The sequence below is a fragment of the Periplaneta americana genome, chromosome 14 (assembly GCF_040183065.1).
Source record: "Periplaneta americana isolate PAMFEO1 chromosome 14, P.americana_PAMFEO1_priV1, whole genome shotgun sequence".
Classification (NCBI taxonomy): domain Eukaryota; kingdom Metazoa; phylum Arthropoda; class Insecta; order Blattodea; family Blattidae; genus Periplaneta; species Periplaneta americana.
In genome coordinates, this window is record NC_091130.1 from 27117317 (window position 1) to 27141074 (window position 23758).

At 35.7% G+C, this 23758-nt stretch overlaps 1 protein-coding gene across 1 annotated transcript in view; it reads right to left on the reverse strand.

Annotated features, from left to right (window-relative positions):
• bma (SCY1-like protein bma) overlaps positions 1–23758 on the reverse strand; it is a 1113807-nt gene that overhangs the window by 361965 nt on the left and 728084 nt on the right. The window contains exon 6 of the mRNA XM_069846551.1: positions 2458–2603. Coding sequence (XP_069702652.1) covers positions 2458–2603 — 146 coding nt within the window. The remainder of the gene's footprint in view (positions 1–2457; positions 2604–23758) is intronic.

Genomic DNA, 23758 nt, shown 5'->3' on the forward strand with positions numbered 1-23758 from the left:
GCCTCTCAAAACTTACGTTCACGCTATTGCAAAGCCGCAGTAAAATCATATATGCACTACTGCGGAATTATCCGTACTGCGGAATTAGCCGAGTTTCTCCTATGTGTTATATTTCCGCTGTGTCGACTGCTAGTTGGTGTGATGTCAGTGCCAACTCCTGGGAGAAAGCAGAATCTCAAATTCAAACTGGTTTGAAGGTCATTGAAATCAGTCCTGTTACATCAAGGGTACCGACGCGAAGTGCCCATGCTTTATAATTACAGTATCTATAAGCTAGAGAGGGGGGGGGGTTCAGGAAATTTTTCTCGCAACAAATCATTTGTTTTGCACGCATTGTGACTGATTGCGCAGTCCTAATGGAACCGCACGTGTCCCAGCTCCATACCTTTCAATTTAGGCCATAAAAACTCCTTTATCATGTTAAGTAAAGTTTGTTATTCAGTGTTTTTGAATTTTAAGTTCTCATCTTCGAAAATGTAAGGCCCAGTCAAATCGACAGCCCAAGGTGTGCACCAAACAATGATTCATTACACATTACACATTTGCACGCAACGACTTTTCATGAACTCACTCGAGGATTCTATGTTCACTAAAACCGACAATCTTCTTTGTTCACGTACCGTCAACGCGGGCTACTTTGACTCTTAAGGTGTTACTTGAACCCAGAAGAAAAAAATGTTTTCGTCGTTATAAAATAACAGTTTGGTGTCGAAAGTTGTGGTCTTTTTTCTCTGCAAACTTTCATCTGTACAAATATTTTCACTTAAGTTACTCCAATGGTAAGTAAACATTTTTTCTTCTGGGTTCAAGTAACATCTTAAGGGTCCGAGTAGCCCTCGTTGACGGTACTCGTTAAGTTTTAAGTGTGCCCCATTGTGAAAGATAATTTTCTTTGAGAAATGTCCATCTACTTCTTGGTTATCAAACATTTAACTGACAAACTCTCGGCGCTTCAAATGGTCTATTGACTTGATTTCTTGTGTCCATTGAATCTTATAGGCATGCTGATGCAGATCTTTCTTGAGAATTCGCTGTATGGTCCTTCTCGGAATGAATAGTTGTGAACGAGAGTGAATAGATTTTTGAACTGAAATCAACTCTTTGTCTCAATACAGCGATGTTTCCAAGAGACTGACGAACATGGTTGAACGTCCAGAATCGATCCGTTCTGTCTCCGAAGTGTTGACTAATTAGGCGAATTTCGTCGACCGAAAATTCCAAGAAATCCTCTAACTGTTTCTGCAATACAATCGCCCGAAAAACTCCGTTATGTTTCCTTAATATCACTTTTTCAAAATAATAACGCCCTATAACAACTAATCGCAACAAAAAGGGATTACAATTGGGCTTAATGTCAAAGAACACTAACTCCAAAAACAACTTTACTGGAGAGGCAAAAGGTAGTTTAATTGTATACATTTTCTTATGTTACTACTTTAATTAAGAGCTAAGTTGATGAAATTTAAATCATATTATATATGTGTCGTCCACACCTGTGGAGTAACGGTTGGCGCGTCTAGCCGCGAAAGCAGGTGGCCCGGGTTCGATTCCCGGTCGGGGCAAGTTACCTGGTTGAGGTTTTTTCCACGGTTTTCCCTCAACCCAATATGAGCAAATGCTGGGTAACTTTCGGTGCTGGACCCCGGATTCATTTCACCAGCATTATCACCTTCATCTCATTCAGACGCTAAATAACCTGAGATGTTGATAAAGCGTCGTAAAATAACCTACTAAATAAAAAAAATATGTCTAAATAATGTAACCCTAAATACAATACAATATATTTAATATTGTCTTAAAAATTAACAAATTTAGGGTATAGTGTTCTTTGTTACTAACCCAAAGAAATGTTTCACAATTAACTGCAGTAAAAGCGCTTATTAAAGTGAAAATAAACTTAATTTTTCAAGAATTAATGGTTTTGTTAATACGTTCTGTATGGAACACACATTCTTTCTGCAGTTAAGCCCTAATTTCAAAAAATTAGTGATCAGATGAATAAAAACCATCAACTAACAGATTTTATGCAGCGTTAATGATTTCCACTCGACTTAGTTGATACATCTCATCTTCTTCGTGGCTACAATATTTCAGGATCAACTAATCAACACGTAAATTATCCATCTGCGTTCAAAATTGAGTTTGGAGTGGTTTCCGATAGATGCCAGTGTTCTCTACACATCTGTGCGATCAGAATTCTTCAAATAGCAACCTGTCCCTTCCATTTTTACACAGTTATCTGCGTGACCCTACAATATGTAATATACCTCAATTGAATGTACCATAAAAGATTATAGAACGTAAAACATATCGAAATTCCTTCTATTCAAGTATTCGAGAAAGCATCAGACACTAGATCTGCTTGTTGCCAAAACCGATGCCCCGATATTTCAAAGACTGTGACGTTACTGTGGTGCAGATAAGCTAAATCTAGGAGTCAGCAGACAGTGTACTCACCACTTCCAGCTGCTTCATGTAGGTGGAGCTGCTGTGGTTGGCCTGGATGAGGGGTCGGCCCTGGTTAAAGATGGCGCAAACCACCATCCCCAGGGAGAACATGTCGCTCAGGATGCTGCACACCGACGTCGTCTGCACCTCCGGAGCTGCGAACATGACGGTTACGCCCACTGTTACAACCTTCTAGAACTCTAAGACAAGACATAACATCATTCTAGACAGTACTTTCACTCAGAAGATAGTGTAATTCACAAAGATACTGACTATGTTCCTTGGTGTTAACTAAATTCAAAGAATTTATGATATTATATCTCTACATATTATGTATATGTATTATGAGTGTATGACTGTATGTGTGTAAGTTTATCTTCGTATAAATCTGTATGTGTGTTTGTTTGTATGCTTGGACTCTTACTTTGAGAGAGGAACAGGGATTAATGGTGTTTGGGAATAAGGTTCTTAGGAAAATATTTGGTGCTAAAAGGGATGAAGTTACAGGAGAATGGAGAAAGTTACACATCGCAGAACTGCACGCATTGTATTCTTCACCTGACATAATTAGGAATCCAGACGTTTGAGATGGACAGGGCATGTAGCACGTATGGGCGAGCCTAGAAATGTATATAGAATGTTAGTTGGGAGGCCGGAGAGAAAAATACCTTTGGGGAGGCCGAGACGTAGATGAGAAGATAATATTAAAATGGATTTGAGGGAGGTGGGATTTGATTGCAGAGACTGGATTAATCTTGCTCAGGATAAGGACCGATGGCGGGCTTATGTGAGGGCGGCAATGAACCTCCGGGTTCCTTAAAAGCCATTTGTAAGTAAGTAAGTAAGTAAGTAGGTAAGTAAGTAAGTAGGTAAGTAAGTAAGTAGGTAGGTAAGTAAGTAAGTAGGTAAGTAAGTAAGTAAGTAAGTAAGTAAGTAAGTGTGTTTGTATGTAGGCCTATGTATGTATGTATGTATGTATGAAGAATGTATGTATGAATGAAGAATGTATGTATGTATGAAGAATGTATGTATGTATGAAGAATGTATGCATGTATGATGAATGTATGTATGTATGTAGAATATATGTATGTATGTATGTATGAAGAATGTATATATGTATGAAGAATGTATGTATGTATGAAGAATGTATGTATGAAGAATGTATATATGTATGAAGAATATATGTATGTATGTATGAAGAATGTATATATGTATGAAGAATGTATGTATGTATGAAGAATATATGTATGTATGAAGAATGTATGTATGTATGTATGTATGTATGTATGTATGTATGAAGAATGTATATATGTATGAAGAATGTATATATGTATGAAGAATGTATATATGTATGAAGAATGTATGTATGTATGAAGAATGTATATATGTATGAAGAATGTATATATATATGTATGAAGAATGTATGTATGTATGAAGAATGTATATATGTATGAAGAATGCATGTATGTATGAAGAATGTATATATGTATGAAGAATGCATGTATGTATGTATGAAGAATGTATATATGTATGAAGAATGTATATATGTATGAAGAATGTATATATGTATGAATAATGTATGTATGTATGAAGAATGTATGTATATATGTATGAAGAATGTATGTATATATGTATGAAGAATGTATGTATATATGTATGAAGAATGTATATATGTATGAAGAATGTATATATGTATGAAGAATGTATATATGATTGAAGAATGTATGTATGTATGTATGTATGTATGAAGAATGTATATATGTATGAAGAATGTATATATGTATGAAGAATGTATGTATGTATGAAGAATGTATGTATATATGTATGAAGAATGTATGTCTATATGTATGAAGAATGTATGTATGTATGTATGAAGAATGTATGTATATATGTATGAAGAATGTATGTATATATGTATGAAGAATGTATGTATATATGTATGAAGAATGTATGTATATATGTATGAAGAATGTATATATGTATGAAGAATGTATATATGATTGAAGAATGTATGTATGTATGTATGTATGTATGTATGTATGTATGTATGTATGTATGTATGTATGTATGTATGTTTATGTTTAGTCAACTGTCCGAAGACAGATCTGAACCTCACAAATGATAGAAAAAGGATTTAACTTATGAGGCAACTAAGTCAGGAGATAATGGATAGGTTGACTAGTTCATTTCCTCCTCCATTGCATAAGTCGCCGATTAGCTACATGTTACTAGAGGTGAACAAAATTAACTGTCGCTCTCGTTCGCTGTGTTCATCGCATTTGTCTTTCGAGTCTCGTCTCGTCATTCTCGTGCGCTTCGAGTCTCGCTCATCATTCTCGAAATAGCATTTGGTCGGCGTGGAAAGATTTCGTAATTTTGAATAACGTGCATCATTGAAATAAATAACATTATAAATATTTAAATGAGACAAAAAGACAAAACAGAACAGCTTCTTAATTATAAAAATGTTCTCGTTCTATTATATGATATTACCTCTTGTTATATAAATATAAAAAGAACAATTCTCAAATAAATTTGCATTTTGTAAGAAACATAAAACATAACGTTAATATCTTTTTACTTGAGATTGCACACTTGATCTCAAAAATATGAAGAGAAAATTAGCCTAGTAATTAAATAACGACTGGGGAACGGATTATTATTCACTGAAAGGTAGAGATGTTTCAAATATGCTACTTCATTGTTACATATATAACAGTTGCCAAAGTAGATAAAAGTTCAGTCACGTATAAACAACTGTGACGATTCGAGGCTGCTTGACTTCGGGACTTCGGGAGTGCTCAATCTCGAGTCTCGGGACACTCACAACCAGTCTTTACGCCAACGACGCGACGTAATACAACATTGTCGTGCGGGTTTTTGGGCTTTGCTGGCGCTGTTAGTCTCGCATTCTCGATCGATCTTCATCTCTAGTATGTATGCATGTATGTACGTGTATGTTCATGTTTAGTCAACTGTCCGAAGACAGGTTTGAAACTCACAAGTGATAGCAAAAAAGGCATAACTTATGACACAACTGAGTCAGGAGATAATGGGTAGGTTGGCCAGATCCTTTCTCCCCTCCATTGCATATATCGCCGACTACCTATATATTACACTAATCAGACTTCACATGCTTACGAACAATACGTAATTGTTCTTCCTCTGACACATATCGTCAAGTGAGATGTACTTATTTACTTACAAATGACTTTTAAGGAATCCGGAGGTTCATTGCCGCCCTCACATAAGCCCGCCATCGGTCCCTATCCTGTGCAAGATTAATCCAGTCTCCATAATCAAATACCACCTCTCTCAAATCCATTTTAATATTACCTTCCCATCCACTCTCGGCCTCCCCAAAGATCTTTTTCCCTCCGGTATACCAACTAACACTCTATGTGCATTTCTGGATTCGCCCATACGTACTACATGCCCTGCCTATCTCAAACGTCTGAATTTAATGCTCCTAATTATGTCAGGTGAACAATGCAATGGGTGCAGTTCTGCGTTGCGTAACTTTATCCCTCTTAGCCCCAAATATTTTGCTAAGAACATTATTCTCAAACACCCTTAATCTCTGTTCCTCTCTCAAAGTGAGAGTCCAAGTTTCACAACCATACAGAACAACGGTAATATAACTGTTTTATAAATTTTAACTTTCAGATTTATTGACAGCAGACTAGATGACAAAAGCTTCTCAACCGAATAATAACAGGCATTTCCCATATTTATTCTGCGTTTAATTTCCTCCCGAGTGTCATTTATATTTTGTTACTGTTGCTTCAAGATATTAAAATTTTTGCACCTCTTCGAAGAATAAATTTCCAATTTTTACGTTTCCATTTCGTACAATATTCTGGTCACGAGACATAATCATATACTTTATCTTTTCGGGATTTACTTCCAAACCTATTGCTTTACTTGCTTCAAGTAAAATTCTCGTGTTTTCCCTAATCGTTTGTGGATTTTCTCCTAACATATTCACGTCATCCGCTTAGACAAAAAGCTGATGTAACCCGTTCAATTCCAAACCCTGACTGTTATCCTGAACCAAGTGAGATGTATCGCCAGATAATAGATGTACAATACATATCGGTCAGAACCTAAATCATAGGTAGTTTGTATGTATGTATATATAATTCCTCTGACAATTATTATAATAAGAAGATAATTTAGCGATAATTTTCAAATTGTAAATATCAAAGTTTGTATAAAACTGTGTTTCCGGCTCTGTAAGTAGTTAAGTTAAATAGCAGAAGTAATAAATGTTGAACAACAGTGTATTTCAAGTTGGCAACGCTGCGAGATTATCCAGAATGGCGGCAAGCTCACTTTGCCTCCTAATCCAAAAGTAAAACATAACTGTGTTCCCTCTTTAAGTGTCTCAACGACATTTTCTTCAAGAGCAGTTCTCCTTCCGTCTTCTGAGCAAAGAGAGGGTAAGTAGGGAGGGTGGAGGGGAAAAGAAAGAGGCGAAATTGCTTCCATTTCTGTAACTCCGCTTCCAGAGCTGCAACTTTAATTGGTTGTTACTAGCAACACGAATAAACTAAAAATCACATTTCGCAGTAATGAAAGATAGCGTTACACAGACACTTTTGAAGTCATATTGAAAAAGTTGCACCCTTACTGATGGAATATTAAAGGGTAGGCAGGAATTATACCTGCTACTTTATGCAGCGCATTTCAGTTAACATCATATTTGCCTCCTTTGAAGCATTAATACATTTTAGACACACCTCAGTTGTCTTTATTGTACATTTAAGGGTAAAATTTTACCAAAATAATTATACTGCGTTTTGCTTGAATACAGAATGCTGAATTAACAGAAATTCATTCGCAGCCTTTCTCGTAAGGCAATTGTTTTATAATTTTCAAATTGGTATGGAAATGGAATTGTAATTTGGCACCACGTGCTCTCCTTCTTTTAACTTTGGAACAGTCGTGGAAAGATGGTATAGGCCGGATGTCTCCTACGTGGGTTCTTGTCCCGATACAATCTGTGAGATTGTCTACTGTTCCCATTGGCTCATCCGTATTCGAAACTCAGGTCTGCTTATTCCGCTCTCGTGTACTCCTCCATTTCACTAGGACTGATCGACTGGACACTGCAACTTGTACACATACACTGCTGTCTACAGACGTACATATCAGGACCGACCATGTCCGTTAGACATTACGCTATCTGCATTGCTTTAGTGTAGTTTCCTGTCTCCATCCCTCAGACAGCGTACTGAATGGAATACTGTAAGTATACAACGTAAACAACGTCAGATGAATGCAGGATGTGTAAGATGTACAGATAAATACACATAAATAAGGTGTACATAGGAATAAATTTATGTAATTTCCACACAACTATTTTTGTTTGTAACTTTCGACTCTGTCATTTCCGGACCAGGGTTCCTTGTCTCAAATTGATACATGTGCCCTTCGCCATCATCCCTGAAAGTTTGTAACACCTCCTCGGAAACACTCTGTATATTTATTTAATCTGACAGGATTGAGACCATAGGGCCTTCTCTTGAATCCTACCAGATAGCACATACAAATATAACAAACGCAAACACTAACAAAAACAATACAAATTACTTTAAAGTGCAATAGAGGATCAACATGGTCAAAGAACACTATACAGGACTTAAGCTAATAGAAGAAAAGAAAAAGGTAGTTGTGGAGATTGCCAACAAAACTGATCTTTTCCGCCGAAAACAAAAAATGAGTTTTTTTTTTGCCGTTTAGGTATGTTTAGAGAGGAATCATTCTGAATATGTTACCGTTTTTATCCCAAGTCGATCATTTCTATGAGAAACAGTATGGTGAAATCAGCATTTTCAATCAAAACCGGATAATTCCATATCATATTAATGTCAATATTTTAATCGTTTTTTGTATGAAAAAACGAACATTTCCAATATTCTATATGTGTTGCAATTACCAATCCATTAAAAATATGTTATTTCCACTTCTATGTGAAAGATTGATAACATCTTATTGGTAATTGAAATTATTGTAAAAGTGTTATAATATATACATTTTTCCATGATACAGTAGAATGAAAGTGAAGGATATCAAGGGAGATAATTTATTCAATTTTTATTTTTATTTTCGTGCAATGTGCATTCATATAATTCAGCTAAATATTTTAAAAAATTTAAATTATTGTAAAAGTGTTACGGTACGGGTGATTATGTAGTAAGCACCGGCCAGGCCACTATCTTCCCACAACAGAGGTCCTGGGTACATACAGTATTTTCCTGTTTCAGTGTAAAGGGACTCACCATATGCTAGCCGTGAGAAAATGTTCAAAATTTAATTAAAATATATGTATATACAGAGTGATTTATATAGAACTGACACATATCTTTCATTAATTGTTTCAAAACGAATTATGCTAGCGACAACTTATTATACCTAAAATGTAGAGGAATTTTGGGAGATTAAGTAACCCCATAGAAAGAAGTCCGGCGCTGTCAAATCCGGAGAGCTCGGTGGCCACAGGTTCCTGGAAATTATTCGGTCGTCAAAGAATCTTGCAATTACTGTAGTTCCATGGATTCATTTGATGTATGGCATGTAGCGCCATCTTGCTGAAAATATCCTTGACTCAGCTCTACATCGTCCAGTTGCTCAACAAACTCAAAGACAAACGTCTTAATGATTTTTTGGGTGACTGCTCCAGTCGTGCTCTTACGTCAACAACAACCGTGGGAAGCCTAGATGAACGATGCTTGCCCTTTTCACTCACCAGAGGTCCAGTTGTTTTCAATTTGTTTACGAGTCCCAGTATTGTGTTTCTTTTAGGAGGATTGCGAACACCAAATTCTCTCTGGTATGCCCTTTGAGTAGCTATAATTGAATTCGTAATCCAGTATTGCTTCACAAGGAAGAGTCGTTGATTTAATGTGTACTGCATTTTCACGTTGACACAAAATGTCGAAAACAGCTGCCAACAATAGGAATAAAACATAAACATCTACGCATCTAGTGCTGCCAACAATAGAAATAAAACATAAACATCTGCGCATCTAGTGACAAGGAATCGAAACTCCAGAACATTCTGCTTAATTTGGTGCTAAAATTGGGTCAGTGCTGCCAACAATAGGAATAAAACATAAACATCTGCGCATCTAATGACAAGGAATCGAAACTCCAGAACATTCTGCTTAATTTGGTGCTAAAATTGGGTCATTGAATGAATTTCCAACGGAATAATTAAAGAAAGAAATGTGTCAGTTCTATATAAATCACTCTGTATTTGGTAATGTAAGCCTACGTGCTCTGGACTCCTATTGGCTGTCTGGCCGATTCTACATAATTACCATGTAATGTTATATTCGTTACTCCATAATACAGTTGATGTAATTGACGTCAGAGTGCGACTTAACAGGGGAGATGGGGGATTTCCCCCCCTGTTGGAAAGTTATCTCCCTCTCATAAATTCATATTAACATCCCTGCCAGGGATAACTTCTATCCCCCCTCACAAAATATAATTGTTTTAATACGAATACACTTTATAAAGTAGAGTATAAAGTAAGGAAAAAAAATAATATTGATGTATTATCATCACGAACAAGCTGACAACAATCAATAACCTAGGAATTACGCATCTTATCTTAAGCCTGCTCATGGATATAATTATTACTATGATCAAGATGCAAGACAAGCAACTCAGTGCGACGAAGCGTTGAGCCGTATCGAATGAGGATAATAATAATTTTATGTATGGTATTCTCTATCTAGAAGTCTATCTCCCCCTTACCAGAAATCTTAATTTGCATCCTGATTGACGTGTATATTTCTGCAGTGCCTGGGAAAAGTGGCGTAAGTCAGTTTCCACAAACATTTTTTAATAATTTATTGACAACTTACGGAACATCTGCTCGCTTGGGAAAAGAGACATAAGTATTTATCCCATTACAATATTTCATACAGAAGAAAATCAAATCGACATAAACCAGTGTGTTGTCAATAAATTATCAAAAAAGGTTTGTGGAAACTGACTGATGTCACTTTTCCCAAATACTGCAGATTTTATTGTTATATATAAATGTCAAATGGCTTTTTTCTAACAAAAGTAAACATTTCCCTTATATTTCCAAAAAAAAAAAAAACCCGGACATTTCCAAAAAATTCTTGCATATAAAATGCACTGGACATGACCAAAATCATGATTATTGACAACATTAGAGCAACGAACGTAACTTGCACGACACACAAAATTATCGTTCAATTTGGGGTAAAGTGAAGGCTCGATACAGTTTTTTCTACTCTCTAAAAAAAAATACGAAATAGCAGCAGAGAAATGTTACAAATATGAAATAGTTACAAGTATGATATACGACCTGAGACGTGTTGTATTATAGCTAGAGTCTTCCATATTACTATGCACTGAGTCTCTTTCGTGGGAATGTGTTAGTTTGCAGTTACAAGCTGAAGTGTTGAAACGTTTATCATTATTACGTTTTCGAGGAAAGTGAAAATATTAGCGGTAAGTTCTTTTCTTGAATAGACGTAGATTGCTATTCCTCAATGTTAGAAATATTAATGATATATATTCTTAAAGAGGAATAATCTGTTTCTAGCATTGTGCCCTATGTATAATGATTTCGTTTTTTAATTATGATATGTTTTGAGGTTATGACTTACATCAGTATGTCATAAATATGAAATACTAGTACCATTATTATTACTATATTATTATTTTCATCATCATCATCATCATTATTATTATTATTCATTTGAACGTCAGAATTTATAAAACAGTTAGCTATATATTACCGGTTGTTCCGTATGGTTGTCAAACTTGGACTCCAAATTTGAGAGAGAAACAGAGATTAAAGGTGTTCGAGAATAAGGTTCTTAGGAAAATATTTGGGACTTAAAGGGCTGAAGTTACAGAAGAATGGAGAAAGTTACACAACGCAGAACTGCACGCTTTGTATTCTTCACCTGACATAATTAGGGACATTAAATCCAGACGTTTGAGATGGGCAGGGCATGTAGCACGTATGGGCGAATCCAGAAATGCTTATAGTGTGTTAGTTGGGAGGCTGGAGGGAAAAAGACCTTTGGGGGGGCTGAGACATATATGGAAATATAATATTAAAATGGATTTGAGGGAGGTGGAATATGACGGTAGAGGCTGGATTAATCTTGTTCAGATAAGGACCAATGGCGGGCTTATGTGAGGGCGGGAATGAACCTGCGGGTTCCTTAAAAGTCATTTGTAAGTAATTATTATTATTATTATTATTATTATTATTATTATTATTATTATTATTATTCCATCTTTATACCGTGGTTCTCGTTACTAGTGTTGGCACTTGCAGAAGAAGAGCAAACTTCACTTTCCAACAAACTTAGAAAACTGTTGAATGAAAAGGCAATGCAAGAAACCATAAAACAAGTTCGAGAAAAGACGTGAGAGACGATTCATCTGGACTCAGTATTACAGTTGGGAAAACATCTCCTGATGAAGATCCTGAATGCTTGTTCTGTGCTTTTCTTAGTAGACGCCATTTTGACTTTTCCATATTGTACCTCGGATAAATTCCTGCACATTTAAAGGACAAAAAAATCTTACAATCACTTATTCTCATAATACACTGCTGTGTTAAATTGACTGAGAACATTAGGAATTAAATAAATTGCTTTCTCAAAAAACGCTACGAAATGTTTCATATAAAACAATTTTTATCTCGAAAAGGAGGCAAAAACGAGCAAACTTATATTAAACTGTTTTTGTTTGAAATATCTCAGTTAATGATATTACTTACTGATCATCCTGTATAACCTATTAGAATTTATTCTTTTATTCATCGTTCTTGTTTTCCATTCTTCACGCCACTTATTTGTTACAATTTATTTATCTCCAATTAAAATTTCTTCTTCAAGTCTTCCTTCACTATTTACCCTGTTCTCACGTCTCTAACTTCATCCTTACCTCCTCTTTGTTGTCTTTCACCTCCACCTCTGTCCTCATTTTAGCATTTCCACATTTACCCCACCTCAACCTAACATTTTCTCTCCATTTTCGAGCTACTGTGTGCTGATTCACACACTGCGTTGTTAGTATTAAAGCTTGTCGCATTTTCGCGGTACATTTGCAAAGCCCCCAAGAAATCCAGCGGCAAAGCTCGGCGGGGAATCTCAGCGACGCCGACGGCAACTTTATTAAGTAAGTTCAGAGGGGGGGGGCGGTTGTTTGTTGTTGGGACGGTGGAGTGGGGTGCTATTAAAAACTTGCACAACTGCCGTGTCCATGGCAATTGTTCATAAAAGTCGCAAACTGCTGGGAATTTTCCTTTACGAACGGCAAACCTTTTAAATCCAATTTAAAGTTTCAATTGTGAAACATATTACTAACTATTTATAAAACCGTTAAAGATGAAAGGAACGAGTCTATGGAAAACCTTAATATTTTATTACTTCAAACTTTATGTCCTTTGTTGTACAGAATACAGACCCTATTCGTCTTTTATAATTTCACTAGTATTAAAACTATACTTTGAGAGAGTCGTTACTACTTGAAAACTGTCAATTAACAAATTAATTCAACTACACACTGCTGACTTCACTTTCATCCACCTCCGTTTGAGTGCTTTGTTCCGTAGCTAATTCCATTTCTCTGTTGGGAGATTGGAAATAATCTGGATGTATTTAGTGGATCTCATAAAACTTACAAATAAAATAATGTATACGGTACACAATATACGTATTTAACTAGTGCCTTTAGCAGCAAATGCTGCGAATTAAGTTCATTAGACGTTCAAATAAAAATTTTTCAGATTTTATTTTAAATGAAGAATACCAGACATTCTGAAAGTTATTTGCTTCCATAATAACGAAAGATACTCTCTCTCGAGCCAATACTGAAGAGAACCACGCATATAAATATCTACATCACAGCGCCATTAAATATATGAAAAAGACCCAACCCCACTTGATTAACAACAATAAAAATATTTGATTTTTAATAATATTATTATCTTACGTAAGTTTTATAGCTTTCAGTAACATATACTATATAGCCGCCACTCAGTACTCATAAAATATAGAAATCAAAATCTAATTTAAGTTATTCTCTACATCTACTTATATAACCCCAAAACGTTTCACTTTCATATCATCAATATAGCATTAATATGTATAATTAATGAAAAATAGTCACATCATGGCATTAACTACAATATTATTTCATTTCTAATGGTAATAATGTCATCAAACCACCTCAAGTCATGTAGTTTTTAATATCCAATACACAGCTGTACCCAGAAAATTACACACTACAGAATCTAACCTGTAAATTATTTTTAGTAAGTTAACTTTTTAATAACCAATTTAATTTGAGCTCTAAATATGTCACCATTCTCGCAGATCATGGCCTTCGTGTAATATTGTTTACTGTAGTGTGTGTTTTGTTTTATTCTGAAATCGAATTAGCTAGTTCTCAAAACTGACGACAGATGGATTTTGAAAAATAGGAAAATTATGTTGAAAAATTGACATTTCACTGAAAACTACTATTTTTCTGAAAAACTTTGGTTTCCAAGCTTCAAAATGAGAGATCATTTATTAAAATCCGTTCAGCCGTTTGCCGTAATTTCCATTACCAGTTCAAATTATATATATATATATATATATATATATATATATATATATATAATTAAAACAGACTAAAAGTTTCATGAAAATAATGATCATATACGAATATGACATTATAAGAAAGTATTATCTTACTGAAGTAATTCTGTTGTCATAAAATTCCTATTAATGCACTATACAGGGTGATCCGTTTGGAAGACATAAAATAAAAACATGATAAACTGAGAACTGTTGCTATTTGTTGTTAAATAATTTGTACATGCATAATAGAAGAACGGGAGTTTTGTCCAGATTAGACCCCGAAGTGCCCACCATTGCGAAACACGACACAGTTCATATCTTGAGGCTAATTCTTCCACGTGCGGTCTAACATCTCAGGGGTAACTTTCTGAAAAGCTGAGATCATGTATGTGCATACACATTCTTCTGTACGAAACCCCAGAGAAAGAAATCGGGCGGTGTCAGGTCTGGGGAATTTGGAGACCACAAAATTGACTCTCCTCGACCGCACCAGTTGTTACCAAATGTATCGTCCAATAATCATGGACGTATATTGCCCAATGAGGTTGTGCACAATCCTGTTCAAACACGATACTCATGTTGTTTTTCTGTTGCAGTTATGGTTCAAAAAAAGTTTTTCAACATGTCCAGGTATGGTCCTGATAGAACTATATTCTCTGCGATGATAAACAGCCCATACAGATTATAGCGATTTACCGCTCACCAGACATTAACTTAAGGACTAGTTCATTCCAGTTCATATGAGATATGCGGAATTTCACGTCCCCATATGATTGCATTATGGGTATTCACTCTGGGTTGTGAGTTTCAAAAATTGACACATATCTTCGTTTGTTTAAAAAACGGACAAAAGTCAATCTTAGTTTCAAAAGTGGTCAATATCATCTTTAGGTATGTTTTAAAGTGTTTTAAATTAATATTTTTAAATGGAGATCTGAATTATTTTGTTAATGAAGTTACCAATGTCACACTCAAATATTTTCATACCTTATACTGGAAGTGGCAGTAGAGCAAGTGAACAGCTTCAAATACTTTGGGTGTACTATAAGCAGTAACATGAGCTGCTGCCAGGAAATCAAAAGAAGGATAGCAATGGCCAAGGAAACTTTTAATAGAAAAATAAACATCTTCTGCGGATTTCTGGAAAAATAACTAAGGAAGAGATCAGTGAAATGCTTTGTATGGAGTGTGGCACTGTATGGTGCAGAAACGTAGACATTATGACGAAGTGAAGAGAAGCGAATAGAAGCATTTGAAATGAGGAAATGTTAAATATTATGTTTTATTTAACGACGTTCGCAACTGCATAGCTTATATCGGCGTCGCCAGTGTGCCAGAATTTGTCCCGCAGGAATTTCTTATATGCCAGTAAACCTACTGACATGAGCCTGTCGCATTTAAGCACATTTAAATGCCATCGATCTGGTCTCGGATCGAACCCGCAACCTCGAGCACAGAAGCGCTATACCAATTGCGCCAACCAGGTCGACTTTAAATGTGGATATGGAGAAGAATGGACAGACAGAATAAGAAATGAAGTTGTGTTGGAAAAAGTGGGTAAAGAAATGACAGGGTGTGAATTAACGGGGGGAAATGGCGGGATTTCACCCCCTGTTGGAAAGTTATCCCCCTCTCATAAATTTATATTAACAACTCTACCAGGGATAACTTCTTTCCTCCCCTCACAAAATATAATTGTTTTAATACGAGTATACTTTATAAAGTACAGTATAAAGTAAGCAAAGAAAATAATATGTATTATCATCACTGGCAAGCTGATAACAACCAATAACTTAAGAATTACACATGTTATCTTAAGGGGAGGTTGTAAGCCCTATCCTCGCCATGTTAAATTTAGCAACTTCAGGTACACTTACCTCAGAAACTATTCAATCTACATCTATGAAAATTTGCACACCTGTAGTTTTGATCTTCCTTAACCTACTGACTTTTTCTTAATTTATTAGTTCAGCTAGAAGCCAAAAAATGTTAATTTTGATCAAATTAGCTTACAACCTCCCCTTAAGGCTTCTCATGGATATAATTATTATTATTATAATCAAGCTGCAAGTCATGCAACTCAGTGCGACCAAGCGTTGAGCCTTATCGAATAATGATGATGATGATGATGATGATGATGATGATGATAATAATAATAATAATAATAATAATAATAATAATAATAATAATAATAATTTTATGTATGGTATTCTCCATCTAGAATTCTATCCCCCCCATCAGAATTCTTAATTCGCACCCTGAGAAAGGATGACGCTGAAACTGATAAGAAAGAGGAAAAAAAAATTGGTTGGGTCACTGGCTGAGAAAAACTGTCTACTGAAGGATGCGCTTGAAGGAATGGTGAACGGGAGAAGAACTCGGAGCAGAAAAAGATATCAGATGATAGACGACATTAAGATATATGGATCACATGAGACAAAGAGGAAGGCAAGATAATTTTGTATCAACAAAAGCCACCCTAAATAAGGGTTCGATAGATCGGCCTACTAATGAATTTACAACGAACAATGATTAAAAACAATTATATATGTGACAATTTGAAAGAAAAAAAACATTAGGAAGGATTGGAAAGTGCTAGGTTTGTAGTGAAAGATTTGCTCTTGGGCAGAACACTGAAAGAAAGAAGGAAAGAAAGAAAGAAAGAAAGAAAGAAAGAAAGAAAGAAAGAAAGAAAGAAAGAATACTAGAAGTTAACATAATGAAACAGAATATGATTCTACTGACAAATGAGGCGTTTTCTGATTATCTGAAGTTGGATCCTTTCCGAACAGTAATGAATCAAGTTTTAATTCCAAGCATTCGCCGGTAGATGACACCAGTCACTTTCGACTCAGATTATTTCTTCACGATGTTCTAAGCCATAGTGGATCAAGTCACCAAAGCGTTGCGTCAATTAACATCACAATTGTTTATATTTTATAAATATAGAATTTCAGAATGGAGCAATAAAATTATTGCTAGTGAAATTAGATAATCCGCTATAGCAAGTTAACTTTAAGTTCTATTATCTGAAAACTACGTCTCATGGACTTGATCCACTTTAGTTCTGAACGCCTCAAATGATAAAAATGGCTCGTCAGTCTTTGTTAGGCTCCTTATACAAGGACATCATTTTATTTTTACTAGCATTTCTAATATTAACCTGGCTATACCTTTGGATCGACTGAGAACCGGAAACACCGTTTGCTACCCCCTTCCAAGACTGGAGTTCGATGATACTGGCGTAAAATACAGACAAATCACTTTACTAGGTATAGGAGGGAAGAAAAGTAATACATCCATTTACGTAAACTAGGAAATATCGCGATTTTGAGTTTGATAATTTTCATTAGGTTTTTCTTTAACCAAAATACAGTACAGTACTAACAATGGGTGATTTTACTCACGAACTGAGCTGTCCATGCGAACGTATTCATTATGCAGTGTATATTATACTGTCTACAACACATTAGCGTACACTATAGAGAATAAAGTTAAATTGCAAAATAATCAAAATATGGATATTTAAACACATTTTTGAAAATGGTGGCCGTTCATTTCGATACAGGCTTCAGTTCTAATGTACATATTATCGCAATATAGACGATCATACCTAATTCCAATTACCAGTTTCGTCCTTCGTACTAGTAACTCATGTTGAAATAATTCTGCTACTCTACTGGGTGTTCAGTTCAAAATGTGTCATGGCTCGCTGTATGCAGTCATGTGGCTAGCCGATGAGCCTAGAGAATTCAATCTTCCTACACTTCCGCAGAGGTGTATAACCTAAGATGCAGAGAAGTTGCCTAGCAAGTACGGCGTTCATTCTGAACAGTACGTACCGATACGTACGGTAACGCCGGTAGTGGCAGGAATGTGAACTGTTTGGAAATACGTACTGTCGGGATATGAGGAGAGGGTTAAGACGATTACTTACGTATTTGTTGACATTAACTTCGACGGTCAACATGGACACGGAGCATTTGATTTGTGTTGTGGAATGTTACCGTACGCAACCGATGATAACAAATACCCTGCGTACGACTTGCCGGCGCAAAACACAGTTCGAAAGAGGTTATGGTAGCACACAGACCGTACAGACCGCCATCTGTTGCTACGACGTTCAAGTTATACCGTACACGTTCTCAAGTTCAGATTGAAGAACGCCTTAAATAATAGGCAACATCTCCAACATATAAGCTGAAACTCGCTTCAAATCGGTGACCCAACAACAGTGACGTCATGACACACTTTGAAATGAACACCCAGTATAAAAGAGTAGGGCTACCTTACGTACTGTAAATTCAGTCTTCACTTCTGCCCGATCCGAAAAGATAAAATTACTCAGACATGCTATCTACTGTCCGTCCAAGTGGTCACGTCGCAGGGTCGTACAAAGGGGAGAAATCACGTGACAGTTAATTACTTAACGAGGCCCTTTTATTTAAGTTATTTTAAACAGTTGTATAATATTACGTAGACGTCCAATTCCTTAGAGAAATTAATGTTCTCAGAAAACAGCTAAGACAGCCCTCTTTACAGAGAGGCGAATAGAAGCTGGTTGGGGGAACCGGGATGTGACGTAGGCAAATGGACGACAGTATCTGTGAGAAAATGATTCAATAATGAAAGATCTTTCGTCACTGGAAAAGGTGAACATATTTTTGGAACGTACTGTTTACTATGGCCGTAAGGCTATTATGACTGTATATGCGGTCTTGGTTCTGTGTGGAGAACGGTTGAACTTCATTAGTAGAAGAGGTGGGAGTGAAGTACATTCAAAAATTCAGGTACAATAAAAATTGAAGTAAAAATAAAATAATGTCCCTGTATAATAGAGATACATGACCTTGAAACTGAGCGTGTTTCTAGTGGTTATATGTGATCTACGAAGTGCTATTCTTGTTACAGACCTGGAGAAAGTTCCCCCAGCATTTCGGAGGCGGGGAACTCTGCAGCTGTAATTACAAGGCTCATCTCATGATAACTGAGGCGACCTGTTGCGGAGGACGTGACCGCGGCAGCTTCGCCTGGAATTTCCCAGCGCTACATCGATCGGTCTCTCAGGAACTTGGAGCTACCTGTTGCCAATTCTGACCATCCGATATGTCAAGCTTGAGGTAACTTGCAAGGTTTCGCCTAAGGACGTCTCGTCATATTACTCTTAGCCTTCGTACGAGTAACTACGTCCTGGAGAGAAAGGTAAAGAGCTCCGGAAAGTTTCACACGAATACCCTCAAGGGCAATTTTACAGTGGTAAAGAAGTTCTGTTATATTTTATACAGAAAGAACAAGGGTTCACGATGCATACTTTGTTAACCTACATGGCTGTGGGTAAAGTCTAACGACGTACATGTACAGAAGTATAAATAACTTTATCTTTCGGGCGTACAGGTCTGTGGGTTTATTGTAACGACGTTTATATACTTTATTACATACAGTTTCGTGAATACGCATTTAGTAATAACATGTGCATGATTCGTGAGGTTAACCAAACGATGTTTTTGAATTATGTAAAAATTAACTTGAAAACCAGATGGTGAAATAATGCTGAAAAATTAAGAAAATCCACCGTTTTGGCACACGAATGAGTCACTTACAGTTGTGCTACGACAAAGAAAATTTAGTATGATATTCTCTTATGAACATTCCTCCATTAGACTTAATTTAATTTAATAATCTGACCCAATATTTTGGATTTGCCTTGCGACACAGACTAGCTCACAATAAAATTTAAAATAAAAAATTATATAAACAGGTTTCAGACAAAAGTGATTAAGACATAAGAAAAAAATAAAACCTAATACAATTTAAATTGATTATACACCATAAAGATCTGGCGAAATATCCCTACAGAGAATTTTATTATGGTGATGACGATGGCACCTTGAAAATGCCGGCCCGGATGGCTCAAGCGGTAGGGGCACGGCATGTCCCTATCGCTTGGTCCGAAGGGTTGTGGGTTCGAGTCCCGCCTCGGGCATGGGTGTTGTGATTGTATTAGTATAAGTAAAAAACAAAGGAACCAAAGGTAAAACAAACAGAAAACAAAAATAGATAACTTTGGAAAAACGGCCTCTGGCCGGTCGAAATTAAAAAAAAAAAAAAAAAAAAATTGGCACTTAGCACATATTTAGAATGTTAGGTCTTCAATTATCAAACAAACTCTTAAGCAAATAATTATAAATACACATGTAGCCATATCTGAAATATTTGTAAGGTCTGGACATGCCTTCTCAAAAGTTTAAAATCTACTTTTATCTGACGCAAAACATATTTCACTCCATGTTGAATCTTTCGTACACTACTTTTAACACTTGAATATAAATAATTGATTAAATGGCGATCTTACTCATGTTAATTGTGTAAGCATGTGCGGCTTACAGCTGTTTCGGTGCTTCTTCACACCATTCTCAAAATACACCCAAAACTCCAATACACACTGGAACTCGAAAACAATAACTCCATAAATTTCCTAGACATCACCGTAACAAAAGTTGACAACAAACACACCTTCAAAATATACAGAAAACCAACCACCACCACCACCACACACATACACAACACATCTAATCACCCCACACAACACAAACATGCTGCATTCAGGACAATGGTACACAGATTATTCAGCATACCCATTAGCCAACAACACTACAATGAAGAAGTGAACACAATCAAAGACATAGCACAAGAAAATGGTTCCAATCCAAACATAATAGACAACATCTTAAGGAAGACAAAACAAAAACTTAACAAACACAAAAACACGCAAAACACAACACAAACACAAGAACACAAGAAATACATCACACTAACATACGAAAACAAAAACACACACTGAAATACAACATAGCATACAGGACAGAAAACACACTACAAAGACATCTCAACACACAAACAAATAAATACAACCACACAGGCGTATACAAACTCACATGCAATAGTTGCGACAGTTTCTACATTGGACAGACAGGCAGATCATTCCAAACTCGATACAAAGAATACATTAAAGCAATAACCAGAGGACACAATACATCTACATATGCCGAACACAAAACTAATGCTAACCACACATACAATAACATAAATACAGACATGGAAATCCTACACATACAACTCAAAAACCAAAAACTCAACATACTAGAACAATATGAAATATACAGACACACTAAAAACATCCTGATCAAATTCTCAACACACAGTTCAATTTCAGAACATACACACTATTTGACACCACATTTCAACACTTTTCAACAATCGAACGCACCCACACAACAGGCAGCGAAGTTCGAGATGACGCCGAGATCTAGTAGGCTCTGAGGATGGTGTGAAGAAACACCGAAACAGCTGTAAGACGCATATGCTTACACAATTAACACTAGTAAGATCGCCATTTAATGAATTATTCAATTTCACTATTCTATTTTAATTAAGTAGGTACGTATTTTATTAGAATATTCGTATTTCGTCAAAAAGTCTTCCTTCACATTCTTATATTTACATGTCGCAAATTACATTTTTGTAAAAAATATTTTTCTGAAGTATTATGGAAGATCGAAATAAAGGTGATACTCCACATATACCTTTATTTCTATTCTGGCGTACAAGTTATTCAGAAACACGAACTCGTGTTTGAGTATGGAATCCTCTTGCCTCAGATGACAATCTATTTATAGAACAGCTTGAGATACACAACTGTAATATCGCATATTATTCACCTACGCGCTCCTCCCTGTATCCAATCTTACACTGTCAAATTTTAAACCCTGGTATGAATGTGAACCACGAGTTAGTCGATAAAGATAAAGTAACACAATAATGAAATTGAAGCTGTGGTTTATGGTGAAATATAAATAAGGAAAACATTTTTCACTTTTTACAATATATGCGAAAGATTTTTTGCACATAAATATACAAATACTATTTTTGTGCCAAAGAAAACGTCCTCAATATATGTATATAATACGGGGTGAGTAAAAAGTATGGAAGAATGCTTTTAACTTTTTTATTTCTAATTTTTTGAAGAAACTATTTATACAAAAGTTGTAGGGTATCAAAGGAGAAATATTTTGAACATGTTTTGAAGTACTATACTTTTCATTTATAAAGGCTGTGCCAATGAGTCTGTTTTTTTTTTAATAGCACCATTTACTTCTTTCTCCATATTTGGATACTCCAGATCTCAGTACGTACAAAATCATATTTTTTCCCATTTATAAACTAATTTTTTGTAAAAATTACCTCTTTTTATGGCAATGTATGTGTAATGAATAAAGGGAAATTTTAATATTTCAGTACATCAATTTGAGGAGGCTTTGGATTAAACAATTGCAGACAAAAGCTAATAAAAACAATTGTCATCTGTTAACAATTATCCAAAATGCGAACATTTGATAATAATAATAATAATAATAATAATAATAATAATAATAATAACAACTCTAAAATGTTTGATAGACGTCACGTATTCGCCTCAAAAGATACTTTGGTCTTTCCTTTTTAATGAAAGTTATATTGATGATGATTTTCAGGTTGAAACAGTTTAAAAGCTACACGGAAGCTCTTGAAAAAGAAAAAAAAAAGACCATGAGATAGTTAGCGTTACACGGAGAAGCTGTTCTCAAATGATTGGATTTAAACAATTTGCCTCTCACGCGGACGGTGAGTCAATTTACCTCATTGCTTTCACACTGGTCGTTTGTTAGCCTTTTACTGTGGCGGCGTCCACCAACTCACATAATCGCATTTGTTTGCTTTAACTAGTCTTTCCTGCAGTCGCCCCATTATCCACTTGTCTGTGGACGTGACCAATCCCACTGATTTGCTCGGGGGCAAACAGCACCAAGACAGAAATCACAATTCTGACGCTGGAGCATCACCAAGCTGACGCTTCTTTAATTTAAAAACCTTTTCAAACTAGTTATGACTGTGTTAATTGTTGACTCGTCGCAAAAAAGGCCTGGGTTTCGATTCCAGGCGCAGTCTTTGCAGCCGCCAAATTACTCTTCAAGGAACGACCACTCATATAAATTGAGGAAAGAAAACAGAGGACGGACACTGGAAAGTTTTCTTTTCTCAATCGTACTATCAGGGACTGGAATGCTTTACCTGCAGACTTACTAAAGGCTTTACCAATAACCAAAAATGTATTTAAAATAGGCTTAAGGACTTTACTAATAGACGGTAGTTATACAAACTATTTAATTCATGTTTTGTTATTTGAAGTGTTGTATCAGTGAAGAAGTATGTTGTGTCAGTGAAGTGTGTTGTGTAGGCCTAAGTACAGTATGTTTGTGTCAGAGAAGTTTTATAGTTTATAGGGCAGTGCAAGTTATTTGAACAGTGAAATGTATTTGAAGTGCTAGTGAAATCAGGATAGTCTCAGTGAAATGTGTCGTAGTTCCAGTGCAGTGAGTAAGCGAAATGAGTGTAGTGCTGAAAGGTACTTGTGCATGTATGAACATATCATACTCGTGGGTTTTAGTTCGAACTTAGGGTTAAGATACAAATTAGATTTACTTTAAATGTTATTTTAAGTGATCGTGCTTCATTTAATTTAGGATGCTCATCGTTATTTTATTATTATTATTATTATTATTATTATTATTATTATTATTAATATTAATATTATTATTATTACCACCGGCGTGGCTCAGTCGGTTAAGGCGCTTCCCTGT